The sequence below is a fragment of the Mustela nigripes genome, chromosome 8 (genome assembly GCF_022355385.1).
Source record: "Mustela nigripes isolate SB6536 chromosome 8, MUSNIG.SB6536, whole genome shotgun sequence".
In the NCBI taxonomy this organism is placed as follows: Eukaryota; Metazoa; Chordata; class Mammalia; order Carnivora; family Mustelidae; genus Mustela; species Mustela nigripes.
The window spans coordinates 6,451,614-6,454,600 of record NC_081564.1 but is presented as its reverse complement, the minus strand read 5'-3'; the positions used below and the strand labels follow the sequence as shown (position 1 = coordinate 6,454,600).

Below are 2,987 nucleotides of genomic sequence, written 5' to 3'. Positions count from 1 at the left end.
CTGCAGAGAGTACTCTGGAAATCTGAGAAATGTAAACCAAAGAGCCAAGAGCGATTTTCAGCACTCTCGTGGCTTGAGAACAAAGCAAGGGTTGGTTTGGACGTCCTCCCCCTAATACAGGGTAGAGGCAGCTTGTCAGTCCATAGAATCATCAAGAGGAATACACCCATGTTTGCCACGAACATGGTCTAGAAACTGTATTACTGCCCTCCCCCCGAATACTTAGGGGTCACACAGAAATTGACTAAGGACCCCCCAGGTAAAAGGGATACGAGCAGGTGCTCAGCACAGAATGTGCGTTCAGCAGACACTTGGAGAATGAATGAATAAGTAATCTCAACTCACAGTCGTGTCACAAGTGGCCAAAACAATCACACTGAACTCAGCACTTCCCAAAGGCCAACGGGACTTTTTCCAAGCACTCAGCTACCCACCCACCCACCCCCCACCGGAAAAATGAGGGCAGATAAACACAGCCCCCAGGACCTTCTTTGAAATGCAAAGACTTGCAGAAAAATGTGGAGCTCTGAGAAGGTCAAAGCAGATCTTCCCGGGCTACCCAGAAATCAGAACCCTACCCAGGGCCCCTGTGAGGATGACAGTCCCCTCTAATGAGCCTCACTCAGCCTGAAATATTGACTTACTCTGGCGTCTGCTTTCTAAAACGAGTAACGACATAAGGTCAGAGGATAGGAAATACCGCTAAGTCATTAAGTTCCCCGACTCCCCTAGAGAGAACATGACTGGTTTCCACGCTGATGCCGTTTACTCGGCCGTTTCAAACCACACAGGAGCCCAGCTCTTCCCATCACCCCACCCGGTACACACATGCCCCATTTCAAGCCCATCTTGTCCCATCATCGCAGTCGGGTCATAGAAAGGCAACTGACTCACTCCTCAGTTGGAACCTTCCAAAAAGGCATAGTAACCTGCATTCCGTTTCCAGACAGAGCGAGAGGCTACAGCTAAGGGCGGGCGGTATTTTCAAAAGCCTCCTCAGCCCCTTAGCACAAACTCTTTCTAGGTCATCGGTCTGCCCTCCCTTGTTTTGTCTGTCTGCCTGTTTCAGGGCCAGCCCGCACATTTGGAGATCTTACTGCCCGTTGGATTGGCTCTGGACGCTGTTGGCCACGCTGACACAACTCTTGCGACAGAGGCTTGAAATTGGCATCTCTTCCGGGCTCTGGGTCTCGGAGCGTCCTGGCCTCTTGGGTCTCAAGCTGCGGATTTTGAGCTTGGTGTAGAATTTGGGGAACGAGGGACTCGAAAAATAATACACCAGGGGGTCCAGCATGCTGTTCATGTAGGTGAAGCTGAGGGTGACGTGGAGGGCTACATGGACCGAGGGGTCACAGGCGCTCGAGGTCACCGTCCAGAGGAAGTAGAGTCTGGCCGACACGCTGGGCAGGTAACACGTGACGAACACAACGGCCACCACCATGATGAACCGGGTGGCCTTCTTCATCCGGGTCTGCCTGGCCAGCTGCCGCCTCTGCCTCAGGCTCCAAACGATCTTGAAGGAGCAAAACAGGATGATGGCGAGGGGCAGGAAAAACTCCAGCTGGAACATGATGTCGTGCCAGCCGTTGGCCGACTCCATGATGAAGCTCTCGCAGGATATGGTCTTCTCGTCCACGCACAGATGGTTCTCCATCAAAAGATGGACAGTCCCCAGGATGACCATAGTCCAAAGGGCACAGACGATGCCAGCTGCGGTCCGGTTGGAGATGGCGTTCACCGCGTGGTGGGGGTGGACCACTTTGAAGTACCTGTCCACGGCCACCACCGTGAGGAAGAGGATGCTCCCCGCCCTGTTCATGGCCAGCATGAAGAGGGCCACCCGACACGGGATGTCCTCGAAGGCCCACTGTCTGTGTCTCCAGTAGTAGTCCGTCCGGAAGGGCAGGCAGATCATGAGAAGGAAGTCGGCCACGGCCAAGTTGAAAAGGTAAATGGTGCTCGGCTTCCAGGTCTTCATGTGAAAGCAGAAACCACACAGGGCGACACCGTTGCCCAGCGCGCCGAGCACGAAGGCCAGAATCAGCAGTGGCGGCATCACCTGAGAGATGGGGTTCCCCTCGATGAGGCAGCACGACCCGTTGTCCATGGTGGACAGAGGACGGGCCGGGTGGCCCCGGGAGCCTCCCCCCAGCAAAGACACAGATGCCCCCCTGAGTGCCACCCACTCACCCGGCCGCTGGTTTTCTGACTCCTTCACCCCCGGCTGCCGCGGGTCCCGACTGCACATGTGGGTGGACGCAGCCACCACTAGGCGACCTTGGACTTCAGCCAGGAGATGAGAGACTCCCGGAGGCCCCTTCTGGGCAGGCTGTCCCACGCTACCTGTCTCCCCTGCAAGTGAAGCACGGAGCACGGCCAGGCTTTGACAGGCAAGTGGTCATTTCTGGGGAGCGGCCGGCGGGTCTGGGGAGATTCATGCCTTAGAGCGGGCGCTGGGTCCAGCCCCAGGACGGTTTTTCTTTCCAGCTCCACTCCGGCTGTGCAGACTCCTGTGCTGGGGAGCGTGCAAAGCTGCCCAGAAGGCACGAGTAAAGCTTGTTTGTCCGCCCTCCCGGCGGAGAAATACAAACATTTCCTGGAGCCGTTCTGGGCCTCTGCCTTTGCTTTCCTCCCCTAACCTTTTGCCTGACTGCCCCGTCCTCTCCCTATCCCATGGGGCTCTTCCCCCCCCCCCCCCCCGTGGTGCCCGAGGGGGGAGGCTCTGCGCCCGTCCGCACGCAGCTCCTCAGGGCCATTTCCTTTGCCCACACCCAAAAATACGGCACTCCACACTCAGAAGGGTCTGTGGAGGGGGAAAAAAAAAAGCTCTGAAAACAGCACTTGTTGGGTGTTAGAAAAATTCTGTGAAATGCATCTGCTTTCCTGCCCTCCATTCATGCCTCCTGCCTTTTGCATCCTTCCCTGGGTCCAAGCGACAGGGTTGCTCAACCAGCAAGACCATGCAATGGATCCGAAGTCACCTCTCC

The 2,987-nt window shown here is 56.3% G+C and overlaps 1 protein-coding gene across 2 annotated transcripts; it reads right to left on the bottom strand.

Moving 5' to 3' along the window:
* Positions 1-454: 454 nt before the first annotated feature.
* HCAR1 (hydroxycarboxylic acid receptor 1) lies at positions 455-2,669 on the bottom strand. 2 transcript variants are annotated; one of them, XM_059409934.1, is made up of 2 exons: positions 2,191-2,669; positions 455-2,059 (listed from the first exon to the last, which is right to left on the bottom strand). In XM_059409934.1, exon 2 carries the CDS (start codon positions 2,054-2,056, stop codon positions 1,094-1,096), a length of 963 nt encoding a protein of 320 aa, XP_059265917.1. In that variant the 5' UTR covers positions 2,057-2,059; positions 2,191-2,669; the 3' UTR covers positions 455-1,093. The 2 variants fall into 2 exon arrangements, with proteins under 2 accessions (XP_059265917.1, XP_059265916.1); XM_059409933.1 differs by having other exon boundaries at positions 455-2,669.
* Between the last annotated feature and the right edge of the window lie 318 nt (positions 2,670-2,987).

Coding starts and splice junctions, on each gene's coding strand:
- HCAR1 (XM_059409933.1), bottom strand. CDS start 2,248: ATGTGCAGTCGGGACCCGCGGCAGCCGGGGGTGAAGGAGTCAGAAAAC.